This window comes from Narcine bancroftii, chromosome 7 (assembly GCF_036971445.1).
Source record: "Narcine bancroftii isolate sNarBan1 chromosome 7, sNarBan1.hap1, whole genome shotgun sequence".
Lineage (NCBI taxonomy): Eukaryota > Metazoa > Chordata > Chondrichthyes > Torpediniformes > Narcinidae > Narcine > Narcine bancroftii.
The window spans coordinates 186,033,967-186,054,216 of NC_091475.1; the positions used below are offsets into that span (position 1 = coordinate 186,033,967).

At 38.9% G+C, this 20,250-nt stretch overlaps 1 protein-coding gene across 1 annotated transcript in view; it reads left to right on the forward strand.

Moving 5' to 3' along the window:
* ufm1 (ubiquitin-fold modifier 1) overlaps positions 1-19,050 on the forward strand; it is a 32,465-nt gene extending 13,415 nt beyond the window's left edge. Inside the window, exons 4-6 of the mRNA XM_069891714.1 lie at positions 8,978-9,017; positions 9,593-9,625; positions 18,398-19,050. Coding sequence (XP_069747815.1) covers positions 8,978-9,017; positions 9,593-9,625; positions 18,398-18,465 — 141 coding nt within the window. The 3' untranslated portion in view covers positions 18,466-19,050. The remainder of the gene's footprint in view (positions 1-8,977; positions 9,018-9,592; positions 9,626-18,397) is intronic.
* Positions 19,051-20,250: the final 1,200 nt, after the last annotated feature.

Below are 20,250 nucleotides of genomic sequence, written 5' to 3' on the forward strand. Positions count from 1 at the left end.
TGGATGATAATTTGGTATAAATTGGATCAGCAAGTTTGGTGATGACATCAAGATTGGAAGTGCTGTGAAGAAGGTTTTCAAAGCTTGCAGAGGGATCTGGACCAGCTGAAAAATGGCAGAAAATTGTGAGGTGTTGCATTTTGGAAGGTCAAACCAAGAAAGGACATATACGGTGAATGGTAGGTCACTGAAGAGTGCGGTAGAACAGAGGCACCTGGGAATACAGATATGTAATTCCCTGAAAGTGGTGTCATAGGTGGATAGGGTTGTAAAGAGAGCTTTTGGCATATTGCCTTCATAAGTCAAAGTATTGAGTACAGGAGTTGGGATATTATGGTAAAATTTTGTTAGATATTGGTGAGGCCAAATTTGTAGTCCGGTGTATAGTTTTGGTCAACTAACTACAGGAAGGATATCAATAAGATAGAAAGAGTGCAGAGAAGATTTACTAGGATGTTGCCTGGACTTCTGGAACTGAGATACAGGGAAAGGTTAAACAGGTTAGGACCTTATTCCCTGGAGCGTAGAAGAATGAGTGGAGATTTGACAGAAGTATTTAAAATTATGTGGGGCATAGACAAAGTAAATGTAAATAGGCTTTTTCCACTGAGGGTAGGTAAGATACAAACCAGAGGACATGGGTTAAGAGTGAAAGGAGAAAAGTTTAGGGGAACCTGATGGCGAATTTCTTTACACAGAGAGTGGTGGGAATGTGGTATGAGCTGCCAGCTCAGGTGGTGAATACAGGCTCCATTTTAACATTTAAGAAAAATTTGGACAGGTACATAGATGGGAGAGGTATGGAGGGGTATGGACTGGGTGCAGGTCAGTGGGACCAGGCAAAAAAAACTGGTTTGGCACAGACTAAAAGGGCCAAAGGGATCTGTTTCTGTGTTTATAGTCTTCTATGGTTCTATAAGAGAGAGAATTTGTCATGCATTGAAGAAGGAAAATAATTTATAGGATTGTAATAAGCAAAAAATGACAATAAGAGCTCCTTTCATAGGAACAGGGACAAACTTGATGGGCTAAATAGCATCCTATTTTGCTACAAGAATTCTGTACAGTGAAACCACTTGCTTGAGATTGCGTGTTGTATGACTGACAAAATAATGATGAGGTCTGCCAATTTTGAACTTCCTTTTTTTTACCTATTTACTTTCACTTTTTTCCAGTTACTTGATACTGCCAGTTGCTTGAATTCTGGATAACTGGGGGTTTACTGTAATTCTATTTTTAGAACTATGTTTCTGGAGATGATTCTGTCCACATTTGCTGAGTAAATGGGCTGCAGAAAACTGAAGTATTTGTTCAGCATGATGACTGGTTCTTTATTTAAGCTTTGGTTTATCTGCATTGATGCAGGCATGCTTCAACTTGACAGAGGTGATCATAACAATGAGTGGTGCAGTAAGACCTAGATTATATTATAATCCATTATTGGTAGGAGCAGTGGCAGAGCTAGGGAAAATAATACCTATGGCAAGCACTGAAATTGTGCTCCCCTGTTGAAACCTGCTTCAAACCTTCGCCATGCAACCACCTCTCACTGCCGCTATGCCATCCACTTCGCCTTCCCTACCTGTCCTCGCCATTTTAGAACCCTAAAATAGTCATATCCAACATTGTGTTGGATATCTTGAAATATTGGAAAATAATCTACACCTTAAAAAACACGACAGTTGTTTTAAAAAAAACCCTCTGCCTACTTCAAAGATCAGTATTCGCTGAATGAAAGCAGCAAGTGGCATTTTGTGGGCTGGAGCAGAGCGGCCAAAGTTAAAGATGTTGAGCGGCTGTCACCGTCCCTGTGGGTGCCCTTTCTTACCTGGGGTGGAAAGGTGACTCTCATGGTGAGCACCTGGTGGGAGAGAAGCAGGAAGATGCCGAAGCCCACGCTCAAACTCATCCTTCAGTGTACACTCTCCTCAGCCCTGGCTTCTATGGAGGAGGGTTTGGAATTGGGTGTGGGGAGTTCCAGTGACCGGAGCTGTTGACGCCCGATTCTGAACCCTCCCCTCAGCCTACCACAGACTGGAGCTCCCGATGCCCGACTCTGAACCCTCCTCTCGCCCGACTACCGCACATGCACATCAGACTCTGATGTGCATGTGCGGTAAGCTGAGGGGAAGGTTTGGAGTCGGCATTGGGAGCTCCTGTGTCAGCCAACACTTGCTCATCAAAGAAACATGATAAAGAACACTCTCTGACACCATTCCGTATCCCAGCTATAATGGACCAAGTTGGAACAGGAACCGTTGGCCATTCTGTTGATATAGTTTAATTTTGTGCCTTTGCTGCAGTTTAAAGTTTGGCACTTTCTGGATCCCCTTGCTCTAGTTTATTTGGTGAAAGCAGTTGTTAAGAAAAAGAGAGCAAGCAAGTTAAACCCTGCCTACTGCCAACAATGCTCTACATTTCCTGATGGTTTTCATTGCTCCCTGAACTGTCTGTCGCCTATCAGGAGTCAAGGGATGAGTCTTCACTGATAATGCAAACAGCTGGTATTTCTGGTCTGCACTGAATCCTGATAAATAATTCAAACCAATGCTATACATCCACCACTGCTGCGTCGGGAATTAGATGGGGGACTGCTACACCAATCATGCTGCCCAACATATCCTTGTAAATTTCACACATTGTGTTGTAATTTATTAGAACTCCATTTTTAAATATTATCAGTAGGTTTGATCATTTATTGATCCTGCTGAAATTCAAAAAGTGTCATGTGTTTATCAACCAGTTTGCATCTTTTTTCACCTTCAACAGTTCCCGTGTTTTAAATGCCTTTTGATGACATTCCATCAACCCCAAGTCCTGATCTATATCAGACCCGTACTAGCATGAAGATTTGCATTTCAAGTTTGTTTTTTAACTGGAGAAAAGGCTGTAAATCAAAAACAAATTGCTGGAGGAACTCAGTGGGTCATGCATGCAGTATATCCTGAAATTATGTCTTTAAATTATGCCGGAGAGCACTGATGGCAGACGAGGTGCTCTTCTGCAATCCCTTTCTCAACTTTAGTGGCATATTAACCCCTTGGAGGAAATGGACTTACCTTTGTCAAAAGAGCGACAGACATTTTAAAAGGCCTCGGCATTCACACCCATAAGCCACAAATTTCCAAAAAATACTCAGATACAAATAGAGGGAAACAGCATTACGTTTAGATTATTCTTCCTATTTTAATTAACAAATTATGGCACTACATGAAAATTATAACTGGACCTGCCTTGCTTTCACTGATACAAATCAGTCTATGATGTGATTACAGTCAGTTTTTTTTTCAGTTCCTTCTCTTTCTACACTCAGCAGAACAAGATCACAGAGTCTGCCTTAACCCATGGAGACTCTTAAATATGAAAGTATCAGTTACAACTTGCTGAATGATCTCTCACAGCTGGCGATGGAAACTGTGATGGTTAGCATTATCTGGATAGCAATGCGAAGATTGGGGAAGACTCTGTCTTCGCCATGCTGAACAATAAATTTGAGAAGCTCTTCTGGTCTTGATATTTTCATGTTGGCTTGCCTTAATAATAATAATATTTTGCAATCAAAATTTCTTCTTAGAGCTGCTGTCCATCAAAATCAGAGCTGTACAATTTGCACAAATCTTTGCATTTCTTCTTTTGGTTGTTACCGTCGGCACCTCAACATAATCCCTCGACATCGACTTGACGTCACTGTCGCACAAACGAATGAATCTTTCATCTCTTTTAAAAAACATTTTATTTTAATTTTCATAGATTCGTCAAACAAACAATCTTTTTTAATATTCATGTAACATACAGAGCCTGTTCTTTCATCCATTTCTCTGTGAAGACAGTTGAGTGTTCTCTTCATAACTCTTTCCATTTCCTCCTTGGCTGTTAACCCACTGTCTCTCGAGTTCTCAGCAGCCATTCGTTTCTTTTGTCTCTGACGTCTTTCAACTTCAATATTCTCTTGTTGACAGAGACCGAGTCCATCTTCAAGTGACTTACTGACCAACATTTCTCTTTTATTATCAAAATGATCTCGGAGGTCTTTCAAATCCAGGGCACCATCATGGATGTTCATGCTAGGATCCTGCAGCCTCTTTTGAACACGGTCAATGCGAATGAGTACTTTGTTCCAAAGTCCTAGCAAAGTCAGAAAATCATAACTTAACATGTGGTTGTATAGTGGCCTTGCATCACTTCTTGTTTTACTCGTTTCGTTTTCATTGTTTATCATGTCCTGGAGAACTTAAAAGTATCTCTTCGACATGCTTGTTGACGAGCTTCACTACTTCTCTCCTTGCACTCCAACTTAATCACAGGCACAGTATTTTGAGTTTTTCCCAGTGCTGTGTGAACAAAAAATGTGGCCATCATTACATCCTGCTTGGCTGCATGTGCACCCATCAAGTTGAGTGAGCAATTGTCACAATTCACAAACACTGCCAGGTTGTTTTTCTCACTTATTCTTTGATGAACACTACTTCAGTGTTGTGCTATCACAGCAGGGTGTCATAGCCATGTGACCAACAATCTTGGAGCTCTATTTGGTCCTTCTCTAGCTGTTTCAGGATGTCTTCAACCAAGCATTCAGCATTCTTCTGGCTTAACCTGGATAAAACCATGGAAAGACTCTCTCACACAGACTGTTTTCCTCTCAAAATCAACATCCACGTACCACACTACTTCTGATATCTGGTCACTGTGTGCCTGATCAGGAGTCAAGTTGAATATGAGAACAACTGTGGCGAACACTGGGTGTCACCATATGGATGAATTCATTCTGGACACCCGGTGAAAGTTGAGACATGGATCCAGGGTGACATTCCACATGACCAGATCAAAGATGGCCAGTAGTTTCAGTAAGCCAAGGAAATTTCCCACATTGGAATCATCATCTAGCTGATTTAACAAAGCCAGGTTCTGAGTCACATGGAATGAAGAATTCTTGTCAAGATATCACGGCACTTCGGCTTTTCCTTCTCAATCAGCGACTGAAGTTCTGTGTAAATAACTCCTTTGTTTCCAGCTAAATTTCTTTCCATTTCTTTCCACTGTGTGAAGACTCCCGACGCAAGGACAGTGGCACACCCCCTCCCTACCCCTTCAAGTGGCAGCCAGCTCACATGCCCTAGAAGAATATCTACTTGAAAATACAAAAAATAATTTTAATACTAAATGGTTTGGATGTGAGAAATATTTTTAAATTTCATATTTTTTTCCTCAGGAAATGTAAATGTATTGATGTTTTGAAGATTTGTTGCTGTATTACTAGTTGAGTACCATTTTGCTGACAAAACTCCAGTACTAGAACCATAGAACGTTACAGACCCTTCCGGTCTGTGCAAACTAATAAAACGAGCTTATCCCAGTGACTTGCTCTCATTCCATAAATAGGCCTCCAGACCAGTCCTATCCATGAATTTATCCAATTTATTTTTAAAACTCAAGATTGAATCTGCATTCACTACATTAGATGGCAGCTCATTCAACACTCCTCCCACTCTCTGAGTGGAAAACTTTCTCCTAATGTTCCCCTTATACCTCTCCCCTTTCAGCCTAAAGCTATGATCTTTTGTATTTATTTCCTGCAATCTAAGTGGAAACATCCTACTCACTAAGCTGCTAGATCTGCAGCTTTTCACAGAGAGGATCATTTAAAACAAAAAAAATTAATGTAGAAAGCAAATTTCTTTTCAGCGGATTACAGTAATATACAACACGTAAATGATAAAATGAGGATCAAACTACAATTTCAATGGCCTTGTCTTTGTTGCAAAAATGATGACAAAACAGTTCCTTCAGAAATATACATAGGTGTCAGGATTTTTTGACATCAGTATTGCAGGAAGCCATTAACAAAGTGTAGAAAATAAATTTATATTTCTCTCATGACATTATTAAATAAAAAAATAATGCTGAAATCTCAAGGGTGTTGGTTGTGAGCCAGTGGTGCACTGCAGTCAATTTGAATTGCTGAGAATTTCAGGTTATGCAAAGTAATCTTGTTTATAAATACCCTGAAAATGTTATTGAATGTTTTGATATGCTATGGTGTACCTCTGATCCTACATATTTATAATTTTCTCATAGGTGTATTTCAATGTTATAAGTTTTTAAAAATATTTGATATTTCAGATTTGAGTTTAGTGCTAGCCTGTTTCAATCATATAAATGATTTTAAATATAATATTTAGATTAACAATTAAATTGGAGTATGGTGATAGATTTTTAATTTTGTCTTACTTGAGGCAAGCTCTTTTTAAAGCAGTGGTTCTCAACCTTTTTCTTTCCACTCACATCTTTCTTTCTTCTTTGGCTTGGCTTCGCGGACGAAGATTTATGGAGGGGTATGTCATGTTTGCTGCAGGCTCGTTGGTGACTGACAAGTCCGATGCGGGACAGGCAGGCACAGTTGCAGCGGTTACAAGGGAAAATTGGTTGGTTGGGGTTGGGTGTTGGGTTTTTCCTCCTTTGTCTTTTGTCAGTGAGGTGGGCTCTGCGGCCTTCTTCAAAGGAGGTTGCTGCCCGCCAAACTGTGAGGCGCCAAGATGCACGGTTGGAGGCAATATCAGCCCACTGGCAGTGGTCAATGTGGCAGGCACAAAGAGATTTCTTTACGCAGTCCTTGTACCTCTTCTTTGGTGCACCTCTGTCTCGGTGGCCAGTGGAGAGCTCGCCATATAACACGATCTTGGGAAGGCGATGGTCCTCCATTCTGGAGACGTGACCCACCCAGTGCAGTTGGGTCTTTAGCAGCATGGATTCGATGCTTGCGGACTCTCCCAGCTTGAGTACTTCGATGTTGGTGATGATGTCACTCCAATGAATGTTGAGGATGGAGCGGAGACAGCGCTGATGGAAGCGTTCTAGGAGCCATAGGTGATGCCGGTAGAAGACCCATGATTCGGAGCCAAACAGGAGCGTGGGTATGACAATGGCTCTGTACACGCTGATCTTTGTGTGTTTCTTCAGGTGATTGTTTTTCCAGACTCTTTTGTGTAGTCTTCCAAAGGCGCTATTTGCCTTGGCGAGTCTGTTGTCTATCTCTTTGTCACTCCTTGCATCAGATGAAATGGTGCAGCCGAGGTAGGTAAACTGGTTGACCGTTTTGAGTTCTGTGTGCCCAATGGAGATGGGGAGGGGCTGGTAGTTATGGTGGGGAGGTGGCTGATGGAGGACCTCAGTTTTCTTCAGGCTGACTTCCAGGCCAAACATTTTGGCAGTTTCCGCAAAATAGGACGTCATGCGCTGGAGAGCTGGCTCTGAATGGGCAACTAAAGCGGCATCGTCTGCAAAGAGTAGTTCACGGACAAGTTGCTCTTGTGTCTTGGTATGAGCTTGCAGGTGCCTCAGATTGAAGAGACTGCCATCCGTGCTCACATACCACTTTAAGTATTCCCTATGCCATAGGTGCTCTGTGATTAGTAAGGGATTGCTTAAAAAGGTATCTGAAAAATTTGAAACCGCTTTTAATCCTACCTAATTGGCTCGTTTTGTGCACGGTTTCATAACTCCAAAAGAGATAGGCCAATTACCATTTTTCTCAAGCCAAATATTTCAGTAACAATTGGGTCTAGAGCAGTGATTCTCAACCTTTCCCACTCACATCCCACCTTCAGCAATGCCTGACTAATCACAGAGCACTGATGGCAAAGGGATTACTTAAAGTGGCATGGGAGTGGAAAGAAAAAAATTGATAGCTAAATAGATAAAAAGCATTTGATTAAATGTATAAAAAAAATGCTTGATGTGTGGTGAAAACTTGTTAGGCTGAAGGACTTGTTTCTGTGCTGTACAAAACAGTTCCAAATCAATTGATCAGATGTCGGTCCAAATGTGATCTAAATATCTAAATCGAGCTGATCTATTGTACAAAGCTGGATCCAGAATAAGACCCCCAGGCAATTTTATAAATGCTCTGATGACCAAGATAAGAAAAATTGAGATCATCAAAAATCAGAGAGCCCTTTGGGAAAATATGGGGAGGAGATACAAGCAGAACATATCTCCAGTCCCCATGATTACATAGCAGCACTCTTAAGGCTTTGACTTTTAGGCATCAGTAATTTCAAGTGTTTAACGCATCACTGATCATTTCATGCTGGCTTCTAACCAGCATTCTTGACAGTCCACTAGATCCTCTCGCTAACAGTAATTTGATTTGCCTGGAATAAAAGTTGAGGTAGCTCTTAAAGAGACAAATTAAGCTAAACATAGGTTAATATGTTTAAACATAGTGTAATTCTGTCTTCTTTCCCAATGCTAAGCTGGTTTAGTGAAAATTATAACCATTTAATATGTACTTAAATGGGCTTTCCTAATGCAAGTAATCCAAAAAAAAAGCATATGTTAGCCATGTTACTGCCGCTGTGCCATTATCTTTGATCAACAGATCCTGTTGATTTTTGTTGTAATTTTACTTTCTCACTGAGAAAGTAAATCATAGTTGGAGGAGAAAGAAAGATCTATTCTAATTATTTCAGTATTCATGCTATTAGAGTATTACAACGTTTTGGGGCAAATTTTCTTGGATGTATTTCAAGGTAAATTATCTTCAATCCCTGTGGAAAAGGAAAGTAGCAAATGTGAAATACAAAGATAATCTGTGAACTTTGTCAAATTTAATATTTCTATTTGGAATATTGACAGTAGTGGTACTGTCCAAGTTTTTATTTTTAAATCAAACCATGCAGTGAGGAGAGAAGATATAAAGGCAAGCATCTTTTGAAAACCAACAATATTAGGTCGTCTTCAATTTTGGATGGTTTGAAAATGTTTTTGTCCCCCAAGATATCAGTTGACCGAAGGCCTTTAGTTTCCAATAGTTATGGCTTTGATCTGTGCAGAGACCAAAATATTGATATTTGTAAGCTATACTGATTATGTTTTCTGATATTTTATATTGTATTGTCTCGAGCATAGATGCTTGAGAATTAAGTTCACTGTCAACAAAATAATTGAATTGAAATGTTGTTTATCATTCTTTCTCTAGTTTAAAGTACCTGCAGCAACTAGTGCTATCATAACAAATGGTAAGAAAACAAGCATTTTATTACTGTGCCATTTGTTCTTGTTGGATTGTTTGTTTTTTAAAATAGCTAGCGATTTCTTATTAGAACCCAAGAAAATCCAAAATGTATGTAGAAAGCTAACTTTGTTAATAAAATATTACCAAAATGATCCACTGACTATTTAATTTGTGTAGCTGTATGAAGAATAGTTTCTCAAAACAAACCTGACTTCTGAAAAAGTTCTACTGAAATAGACTGAATAAAAACTTTAAAGGTTTACAGAGATTAAGTTTGGGATACCATGTTTTGGTTGCATGATTTGATTTTGGGTTGCCAAACAATCTTAAACACAACTCTGCAGATTGTCTTAATGCCTAATCTAGCATTCAATCTATGTAGCAATAAATGGAGATTTGCATATTTTCTGTTGTGAAGTGAATGATAGTTATAGTTTGAGTGTACTTGATAATACTGGTAATCATCAGTGGAATTCCATATAATTGCATATTCTGTCATTTTAGAGAGTTGGGTGCAAATGTTTCCAATCTTGTCTTTGTCCTCCAACTATGATTTAATGTGTATTTATTTCACTGCAGAAGGAATAGGAATCAACCCAGCTCAAACAGCAGGTGAGTAAAATTATTTAACTAAATTTCTGAAGATATTATATTTTATTCTACCAATTAAATAATGAAATGTGTTGTGAATTCTTAGTTTCAAAGTGAAAACAGTAATAGGAAATATTTGTATCACCATAAATTATTTGGAAAAAAAAGGCAAATTGTTAGAAATACTTGAGTTAGCTTGCATCTGTGGGAGAGAAAAGTAATTATTTTTGAGTGGGGGTAGTTATGGCCTCTTAATTGAACTAAATTATGCATTTATTAATAGATTAGGACCATGAATGCACAGCATTTAGTGCAGATTCCTCAAAGCTCTGATTCAATCCCAATGTATAGAAGCTATGGAGAGGGTGCAGAGGAGATTTCCCAGGATGTTGCCTGGATAGAAAAATATGCCTTGTGAGACAAGGTTAGCAGAGCTAGGGCTTTTCTCTTTGGAGTGAAGGATGAGCGGTGACTTAATAGAGGTCTACAACATTATGAGAGGCATGGATAAGGTAGATGGCCAGCATCATTTTCCCAGGGTGGGAGTAGCAAACACCAGAGAATTTCTGTTCAAAGTGATGGGAGGAAAGTTTGAGGGAGACCTCAGGGTAGGTTTACACATAGAGTTGTAGGTGCCTGGAATATGTTGCTAGGGGTGGTGGTGGAGGCTGGCACATTTAGGGCATTTAAGAGACCCTTGGACAATCACATTAATGAAAGAAAAATAGAAGGTTATGATGTAAGGAGGGTTTAGTTTTTTTGATAGATAGGTGGGCGGCATGGTTGGCGTAGTGGTTAGCACAAAGCCTTTACAGCGCCAGCAATTGGACCTGGGGTTAGAATCCCATGCTGTCTGTCAGGAGTTTAAGTTTTCCCCGTGTCTGTGTGGTTTTTCCCCGGGGGCTCCGGTTTCCTCCCACCATTTGAAATGGACCTGGGTGTAGATTAATTGGGTGTAAATGGGCAGCACCAACATGTGGGCCGAAATGGCTGTTACTGTGAAGTATGTCTAAATTTTTTAAATTAAAAATGTAATATAGGTCAGCACAACTTTGTGGGCTGAAGGGCTTGTAGTGTGCTGTTCTGTTCTAATCTCCAGAGCTGACTGATTTTGTACTTTTTTTCCCCATATGTGTGTGGCCTTTTGTCAAATTAACTTTTAATTTCTGTGAAATTATTTCTTACATTTTCCCCTTTAGCTAAAGCATAATAATTTGTACTGTTTTTCCCAGAGAACCTTTGGTGCTAGAGAATGTGAATTTGCAGTGCATTTTGTTGATGATGTAGGCGATGGTTGATGGGTTGTCAGACAAATTGGATTCATCCTGGAAGGTGATAAACTTTTTGAGAATTGTTGGAACTGCACTCATTCAGGCAAGTGGGAAGTATTCCATCATACGCTTGACTTGTATGTTCCAGATAATGGAGAGGCCTTATCAAGAGGAGAGTCTCATGGGCAACAGGATATGCAGCCTCTGACATGCTCTGATAGCCACAATCTGTGGGTGGTGCTCTTCTTCCCCACCAAAAATTGATGCAAGAGGGGTACTCAACAATGATAATTTCTCTCAGTAGCCATATCCTAAACTTGCCACTTGTCAGGCCTAAATATTGTCCTGGTCTTGCTGCATGGAGGCATTGAGAGATTATCAAATGGAATTGAACATCAGCTAATATCCCCACTGCTTGCCTAATGATAGAAGGGATGTCATTGAAGGAGTTGTAGATTCTGTTTATGATTTTTTTTAAAACCTATAACTTTCTCAACTTCAATTTGTAAAATAAATGGGTAATATTTTTACTCTTATATACCTGCTTAGAAATATAGGCTAACACCTATTTCAGTAATCCACTCATATGTATATTTCAAGAGGTATAGATTGTGCATACCAATTGTGCATTTAAGGAAAATGAAAATGAGGTAACTTTTGGATTTCTTCCCATATTTCTGGATTTCTACATGCAAAATAGTTTGGTATCCTGCATCAGTATTTAGTGAGCTTGAAAATTTGGAAATGTATTTGGAGACTTGCAGTAGAGTTGGCATTGAAGTATTCTGTAGCTGTCTTACAAGCACTTTTTAAAATTCTTTAGTCAGCTTTTGGTTGGTTTTGGAGGAGTGTCTACAATAAGAATATGTCAGGATTCCTTCTTCCCATTTTATTTTTTCAAATTGTTTCGTAAAAAAATTGTTTTGCGGTATTTGAAATTCTGAATACATTAATGCTGAATATGTTCATGTATTTCAAGTCAAATGTATCGTTATCTGATTGTACAAGTACAATCCGACGAAACAACGTTCTCAGGTCTTCGGTGCAAAAGCATGCAGACATACAACAAGATATAACGCAAATAATATATATGCAGGACAAGTATTATAGCTATAAAAATGAATAAAGTTTTGTACAAATGAGCGTCTCAGATGGATAGTGTGAGCAGTTCCTTTGGTCATTCAGCATTCTCACTGCCCGTGGGAAGAAGTTGTTTGTCAGCCTGGTGGTCCTGCCTCTGAGCCTCCTGTGTATCTTCCCCAATGGGAGCAGCTGAAAGATGCTGTGTGCAGTGTGGAAGGGGTTCTCAATGATTTTGTACGCCCTCTTCAGAGAGCGATCCCGGTAGATCACATCAGGAGGGTGGGGAGGAGGTGGGGACAGTAGACTCCTGTGATCCTTTGTGCCATTCTTATGGTCCAGTGTATTGACCTCTAATCCATTTCTCTGCAGCATCCAAAAAATGGATTGAATATTGTCTGATGTAAAAAGCAATAATACTCACAAAATCCAAGTTGTTTGTAAAGTGAACTTGTAGGTTAAATCTTAATTCATCATTATTTACTATTTTAATAAACTGACACAAATTGTCTATACACAAGGAAATTAATTAAACTTTTACTAGTTAAGTGTAAAAGGGTTTTACTTAGAAATCAAGTGATGGTGGTGTTACAAGTCCAGAGGACCCCAAAACCCAGCAGCAATAGATAAGCACCATGACAAAGGGTTACTTAAACAAAAGTTGTTTTTAATTATCTTTGAACATGATAATAAAATCAAACTTTAGCTTATCTCTATTGAATCACTTAACCTACTTAACCCCCTTCTAATTCTAAGTGCACGTGTGTGTGTAAGTTTAGCAAAGTTCTTTGATTCACAGTCCAATCTCACTGGTTGCAGGCAATGCTTATACTGTTCACAGAAGTTAACATTAATAAAGTTCACTTGGCTTTCATGCTTAACAGGTAAATAGTTACCACTCAGAAGGATTCTTGTTGGTTTTCAGAGAGAGACTTTTTCTTGTTCCAAGGCATCCACAACTGATTCCTTTTTAATCAGCCACTCCAGTGTCTTGCTGACGAAACTTGCCCCCTTCAGGGTTCTCCAGATGATAACCTCTTTCTTTCAGGTCACCACAGATTTCATTTCTGTTTCACCTATTCCAAGGGAAACACCAGACAGCCAGTCCTCTCCTTTGACCAGGCTGTCTTCCAAAGTTTGCCAGCTTATCCCTCTGGAACTGATGACTGTGTCTTTCCTCTCTCACTCCCTCCAACTCTGTTAGCAAAGCCTGGTTTTTTTATCTGCTCTCTGCCTGCAAAGATCACATGACCTTCCAGACAATAAATTCTGTTTTCCAGACAAAGCTGCTGTTGTTTCATTTGTTGCCTTTTGCAAATAACAGTCCATCATGAGTCTGAGACTCTTGCAAAAGCTCCTGCAAATATTCTGAGCTTTAAAGTGTTTGCATGTGACCTGCTCCAACAATCCTTTCCCAATTTATCTCTATGTACTCTTTTGCTGTGGAAATCGAATGTTATCGCAGTTTTCTGGTAACAGTTTTTTTTTTAAATGACTTGCAGCAGTTTAATCCAAGTATTCTATTGTACTTGCGCCAGAGTGTTTGTTTGGACTTGAGTTGCAGATTTAAAAATGTAGCATCTGCATTTTATAAGTCCCTTTGTTTTATCTGCATGCATATTAAAATATTTATGGCCCATACGTATTCCATGCTTGAGAAGTTTTGGTTGTGAGCACAGAATTCCTGGTTTAATGTACATTATTAACAGGACTGCATGCAAGTCAACATGAAGAAAAATAAACATGCGGCTAAATCATTTTTAAGAATAAAAATAGCTTGTGCACCACAGCTCACAAATGAAAGGCTCAATGTGTTTTTTTTTAAAAACTAGTGTTCCAAATGTAATCCTTTCCAATAAAATTTTAATATGTCTTTAATTATACATTGAAGGTGGGAAGATATGAATGTGTGGGTGCAGGAATGGATTCGCTATGTTTCAAATTACCATATTGTGCTGTGGGCTGTTTTCAAGCAGTGATAAAGCGCAGGTGCTTGAGGGAATGGTATGAAAGAAGTCAAGAACTGAAAATCCAAAGAGGAAATATTGTCAAAATGTGCCTATAAACTAGTGATAATAAGGCAGGACACAGTTTTTTTTTTAGAAAGTGAATAATATTGAGATTTCCTGTGAAAAATTGACATGACCGTAATCCCAGGAATTTATTGAGCAGGTTCAAGAATAACAAACCTGAAAATTGTGTCCTTACCCACTCATTTTGCAAACATTTTAGATTTGTATTTTAATAAGAATATTGAGAGCAGCTGAAACCAGCTTTATTGATAAAGAAGCAGTTTGTGTCTATTCACCTTATCTATGCTTCCTCAACAAGATCCCCTCTTAACCTCCAAGGGAAACGGGCCTAGTTTTTCCAGTCTCTCGCGATAGCTTAGTTTCCCTAATCCTTGCAACAGCCGCGTAAACCTCTCCTGTACACTTTCCAACTTTATAATGTCCTTCCTGTAGCTAGTTGACCAAAGTTTCACATAATATTCCAGGTGTGACTCTACCAACCTGTATGTCACAGCACTTGATTTCAATGCTCCAGATGCTGCATGCTGTCATCCAAGGTGTTACTATAGATAATAAAGAATGGTGGAACCAGCACTCATCCCTGTAGCACACCACTGAACACAGACTCTCAGTTTGCGTAACAACTTTCCTCAACCACCCTCTGACTTTCCATCCACAAACCATTTCTTTATCCAATTGGCCAGATCACCCTGGATCCTATGTGTTCTCATCTTGCAAACTAGCCTACCCTGTGTGATCGGGTCGTCCTGTGCTTTACTAAAGTCCATGTATACCATGTCTACTGCCCTGCCCTCATTGATATTGCTTAGTCACCTCTTTTAAATAAAATAGACACTATTTCGCACACAGTTATATTACTATCCCAAATTATTTTTTTCATTTCCAAATGCTTGTATTTCAGAATCCCCTCCAATAACATATCCACAAATAATGAGCTCACTGGCCTGTTGTCCTTGCAGTCTAACTTAAAAGCACAACTCTCTCCTGACTATACCTTGACTGGGTTTTTTAAAAACTGACAAGTATTTCTGCCAGGACCTCTGCAGCTTCTTTCCTAGCTTCTTGACCAGAGCCTTAATATTTCTAGTCATCTAGTGTTCCCTTTTCCTGTCAGCTTTGTCTTTCACTCTTAACAGGCACAAGCTGTCCCTGAGCTCTTGTTATCTCACTTTTAAAAGCTTCTCACTTGCCAGATGTCCTTTACCTCCAAGCAACCTTTCCAATCAACCTATATAGTTTCCTGTCTAATACTATCAAAATTAGCCCTGACCTAATTTACGGTTTTAACTTGTGGACCAATATTTTTCTATTATTATTTTATATTTAAAAAAAAATTAAATTTAGACCCTTTCGGTCCACGAGCCCATGCCGCCCAATTGACCTACATCCCTGGTACATTTTGAATGGTGGAAGGAAACTGACGTGCCTGGAGGAATCCCACACAGACACGGGGAGAACATACAAACTCTGTACAGACAGTGTCGGATTTGAACCCCAGTTGCTGGTACTGTTACAGCGTTGTTACATTTTAAAACAAATAGTTATGGAAATTGGTCCCGAAATGCTCCCCCACTGACTCTTCAGTTACTTGCACTGCCTTATTTCCCAAGCAGAGGTTGTGGGTTATACCCTCTTTTGTCAGACAATTTGCATATTGCTTGAGAAACCTTTGAGCACATTTATTCCACCCTTGGCACTGTGGCAGATCCAGTTGATATTTGGAAAGTTTACAATTCCATATTCTTCATACTATCTGCATTTTCCCTACATATTTCTCTAATTCCTTCTGACTATTCTTGGGCCTATTCTACAATCTCATCACCTCGTCATTCCTCAGTTCCACTTGTATAGCCTTTTTTAACAATTCTCCTAGATATATCTTCTTTATGTATTATTGTACTGTGCTCCTGAACCAAAATGCAGCATTTCCTTTACACTCACCTCTAAGCATTTATACATTGGTTCAGTCCAGTCCAGTCTCTCCCACAGCCATGTTTTTGTCATTCTCATGTACTTATCCATCCTCTGAGTTCATCTGCCTTACCTGTCAGGCTTTTTGCATTGAAATAAATGCAGTGAAGTTCCCCAGCCTTTTCCCACTGTCATGTACCCATTTTTTCAGCTTACTGAGTTTGCTGTCTTTATGTCTGTATTTTCCTCATCCTTTTTATCTGCCACACTGCTGCTTTAGATCTCACCTGCCCATCAGACTGGTTTAAAACCTTGAGAGTAGTACTGGCATAATTCCCTGCCAGAATCTTGGTCCCTCTTCAGTATCAGTGCAGGTTATTCCTCTTGTGCCGGTTACCTCTGCTCCAGAAGGTATCTCAATGGCCAAGGAAACTGATTCTCTCCCACTTGAAGCATAGGTGCCACAAGACTTGTACTTGCAGGTTATTTATTGCTGAATATTTTTTTCTGTATTGAAGTCAGTTTGTTTACATTTTTTCTTTTTTTTCTTTTTCCTTTTGTATTTGTATCTTTACTTGAATGCAGTTTTTTTTTGTCCTACCGACAAGTACAAATTCTGTCCAGTCTGCAGGAAAAAGAATCCCGGGGTTGTATGTGATATCATGATATCTGACAATAAATCTGAACGTTAAACTTTGCATCTCCTCAGTCACGCACTCATTTGCCCTGTCTTTCTAATCTAACCAACACCAGTAAGTGGTATTGGGAGTAATTCAGTGACTAGTACCCTTGAGATCCTACTTTTTAATCCTTCTGCCTTACTCGCTGTATTGACTTTGGAGAACTTTGTTCTGTTTTCTGTTGGTACCAATGTGTACAATGGCTCTCGCTCTCTGCCCTTGAGAATGTTCTGAAACATCCTTGACTTGGGCACCCAGGAAATAACACATCATCCTTGAGTCTTGTTTGTCGCCACAGAAGCTCTTGTCTTGACCTTTAAATATTGTCCCCTATTTCTCTAACTCCACTTGTCTCTATGCTTCCCTCCTGTTCTTTAGAGACAGCAGTGGGCCACAGACCTAGCAGTTGCATCTGTCCTTTGAAAGATCATCCACAACAGTAAATATGTTGCTGAGAGAAATGGCCACAGGGGAATCCTGCACTCTCTGCCGACATCCTCTACCTCTTTTGATGGTCACTCAGCTACCTGCCAGGCACCTTGGATGTGACCACCTCACTAAAAATTCCTGTCTATTATGCTCTCAAAATCAATCCCTCAGAATTCAATCTGGCAGATAGCTGTGATTGATAGCTTTCTCCACTTTGTCTGAGCTCACACTACCATCATTTGTGTCCTTTAGTCTCACTTGGTCACCACCCTGGCATAACCAAAACCCTTGTTCTCCTTATTATTCTTTGCCACAACCCCCACAAGAAGAAATATGTTTGCTGGCTCTCCTTTTCTTTTGAAAAGATGTTACCTCCACTTCGTTCTGCAAATGCTGTCTGCCCTGCTAAGTACTCGCAGTATTTTCTAATATTTAGCATTACTTGCCAGAGTTGAATTTAGCTTGGTTTGAAAATGTAATTGGGTTTTGACAGTATTTGATTCATGAAAGGTCGGTAGCTCATAGGTGTGAAATGTACTTATTAATTCTTGAGCAGCTGAATTGTTAAGGGGACAAATGTGATGCCAGTGTATGGTTTGGTGTGGGGCTTGATTGTTGGAACTGCAGCTCCAACATTGATGTTGCAGTGTGAATCTTCTTCGGAATTCTGAAGCCTTTTTTGTGCTGAAAGGCAACGTGCTGTGGTTCATTTTGTTTGTGACCTACATGTCCAGCAGGCCCAGTAATCGACTTGATGTGAATTGCAAAGGTGAAGGATCTATTTTTAAACAGTTAGCTGCTCCATTGCGACAAAAGTTTATTTTTTACTTGCTACAGCAATTTAATCGTTTCAGCCCAATGACTCCTAACAATGCATATGTAAATATTTGTATTGTAATTGAATGTATATATCTTTTTCTGAGTGAATGAGTGCATTTTTTTTAAATGGTGTTCCAAAATCTGAAACACTTCTGGTCTCATGCATTTTGGATAAAGGGTACTAGGTTTTTAATTTTTTTTTCATCTAAATTTGAGTGGAATCCCTTTCTCCAGAATGCAATGTGTTTTAAATTTTTTTAAAAATCACTACATGTTTTGCTTGCTTTTTATTACAACATTTTAATTTTAAGTTTTTTTTGTTGAAAATTGTGTTTGGGGTTTAAGTTGTACAAGCTGATAAGAGGAAGGAGAAATCATAAATTCGTATGCATTTCAAAATTGTTTTTCAGATTACTTCTTAGGGATACCACTTGAATATTTGCAATGACCAATGTATTTCCATTGCTTTTTTTTGGATCAAAAAGCATTAACAATTAAAATAGTTATGTCAAATAAATGTTGAGTGTATGCTGTTTTTAGTAACCTGTTTTTCCTTTAATGTTATTGTAGGAAATATTTTCCTGAAGCATGGATCAGAGCTACGACTTATTCCCAGGGACCGAGTCGGAAGCCATTAACAATTTGTCACCCAGAACCTATCCCTCTGCTGAAGAAAACTTATTTTTAGAATTGCTTTGGATGTGAGACTTTGTCTTCAGTGTACATTCCTTTTAAGTTCTAGGAGGATGAGCCTGATGAAAATGAAAGTTTTTGGGCAAAGATCTCTGTGTGGCAAAGTCTCTCTATTGTGTAAATTGGTGTACCAGAACACCAGTATAAGTATCATTTCAAAAGAAATGTAATTATTAAGCAGTGTGTGCAAGGGAATTTCCAAAGCTTTCTTTATAAAGTCTATTGTAAAATGTCTGGTATTAAATAATACCTTGCATTCCCCAAGTGTTTTAAACAACTCGTTATGTATCCTTCATGCAAAAGATAGGAATCCTGAAATGTATTTAAATAAAAGTAAACAGTAGAAACTGCCTCTGACTGTAACCCATTCTAGAACTATAAGTTTTGAAATGAATAACGTCTCAAAATCAACTTGTTTTAATCATTGTTTGTCTGGAAAAAAAATGTTCTGAATCTTGTTTTTGTGGCAAGAGACATGAAAATTAATCATTCATCACAATTGCTTAAATTATTAAATTAATTATACTTGCTTCTTTTTTGACTTGATTTCCAGCAGGAGTTGCACCCCTACCAATTTTATCCTCAAAGGTGAGGCCAATTGCCTATATTGTATCTATTTGACACTTGTTTTAAGGAGTCACCATCAAATCACATAGTTGGCTTATCTTCATTCACATGCTTAGAAATTAAAATTTAAATGATCAGTCTTTAAGGTGCAGGATTGTTTGGAAGTTCAGTTTGCTTCTGAAATTAATTAAGTCTTGTATGTCGCTGATTTGGAGAAATAACAGACACTTTATGGAGGTCTTGATGCAAGTCTTGGTTCAAGTAATTAGTCTACAATTTAACAAGATGGTGACCAAAATAAAACATGGAAGTCTGCAGATAACATGGTTGAAGTAAAAACACAATGCTGGAGAAACTCAACAGATCAAACGATGTTTTATATACCAAAGATAAAGATTCATAACCAACATTTTGGCCTTGAGCCCTTCATGAAATACCTGCTGAATTTCTCCAGCTTTATGTTTTTACTTTTTAAAGCGCAAGTTTACTTAATAAACTTCCTGAATGGTTTGACCATAAATTTTTTATTTTGTATTGCATTGTATTAAAATGATGGCAGATCAAAAGTGATGGCATTTTCTTTTTAAATGCTTGCTAATCTTGTGCTAAATAGGAGTGAATACAATACATCTGCGTTTCACTTTAAAGAATTTAGAAATACTTAAGATTGTGCTTGAAAGAGAAAACTTCATTTGTTATTTATGACCCTTCTACAGAATGTTATGCAGTTGTCCCAGTTTCAACCATTTCCAATCTTGAGCCTAAGCGTTCCTGTTGCCCATTTTATTCTGGCAAGGTTAGCTCAGTGCTATCCCAGTGCCAGTGCTATCCCAGTGCCAGTGCTATGCCAGTGCTGTGCCAGTGCCGGTGTGTGCCAGTGCTGTCCCAGTCCACAAAATGCCATAAATTCGATCTAACCAGTATTTATATTGTGCCCTGACCTCTGAAAGCCAACATTTTGTCTGTTCATTTGGAAACTTTGAGACTCTGGAACATTGAGTTGCTAGGCCTGCGTGTCTTTCAATCACAATTCCATGATAGCAATGATATAATTCCATGTGCCGATCCATCTCTTAAACTCATTTGATTTGCCTGTGAGCATTAAAGTAAATACTGCGGACCCCCACTGGATCCCTATCTTCTTCCTGGCTGCTTTGCTCACT